Source organism: Meleagris gallopavo, chromosome 5 (genome assembly GCF_000146605.3).
Source record: "Meleagris gallopavo isolate NT-WF06-2002-E0010 breed Aviagen turkey brand Nicholas breeding stock chromosome 5, Turkey_5.1, whole genome shotgun sequence".
In the NCBI taxonomy this organism is placed as follows: domain Eukaryota; kingdom Metazoa; phylum Chordata; class Aves; order Galliformes; family Phasianidae; genus Meleagris; species Meleagris gallopavo.
In genome coordinates, this window is record NC_015015.2 from 33,366,061 (window position 1) to 33,366,534 (window position 474).

At 32.7% G+C, this 474-nt stretch overlaps 1 protein-coding gene across 9 annotated transcripts in view; it reads right to left on the minus strand.

The window, feature by feature from the left end:
* HECTD1 (HECT domain E3 ubiquitin protein ligase 1) overlaps positions 1 to 474 on the minus strand; it is a 55,369-nt gene that overhangs the window by 22,928 nt on the left and 31,967 nt on the right. For all 9 annotated transcript variants that reach the window (XM_010711653.3, XM_010711652.3, XM_010711654.3 and 6 more), the window contains exon 22: positions 95 to 261. In XM_010711653.3, coding sequence (XP_010709955.1) covers positions 95 to 261 — 167 coding nt within the window. The remainder of the gene's footprint in view (positions 1 to 94; positions 262 to 474) is intronic.

A 474-nucleotide genomic window follows, 5' to 3' on the forward strand; every position in this document is an offset into this window, starting at 1 on the left:
TTACCTTAATTGTATACTTAATACCTTAATTGTATAATTGTATGTTATTAGTATTTTAAGGGAACAAAGAAGATATACGCATTACTTTTCTTACCCAACTGGTCTTCACATACTCCATTCACAGTGCCATAAAGTTCAAATCCAGACAGGGAGAGGTAGTGTGTTTGCCCACTGGCATTCTTTCCCATCTGTTTTATTCTAACATGCCTCCAACCTTGTTTCTCATCTTTTGGAGGATCTAAAGGCCATGTTGCTGTAGACCTTCAAATTTGTTAGAAAAAAATATGGGTACAGAGACAACTTATTTTTTTTTTTAAAAAGACATAACACTTCAGTATTAGTATCAAACAAATCATAACAGTGATCCTTTATGGATAAAAATCAGAAAGCTGCCAAGAACATAAGAAATAACAATAACAAAGTAACATTAGGACCAAATTCTGGATGAGTGCTGGTGTTACTATTTTCTTAAAA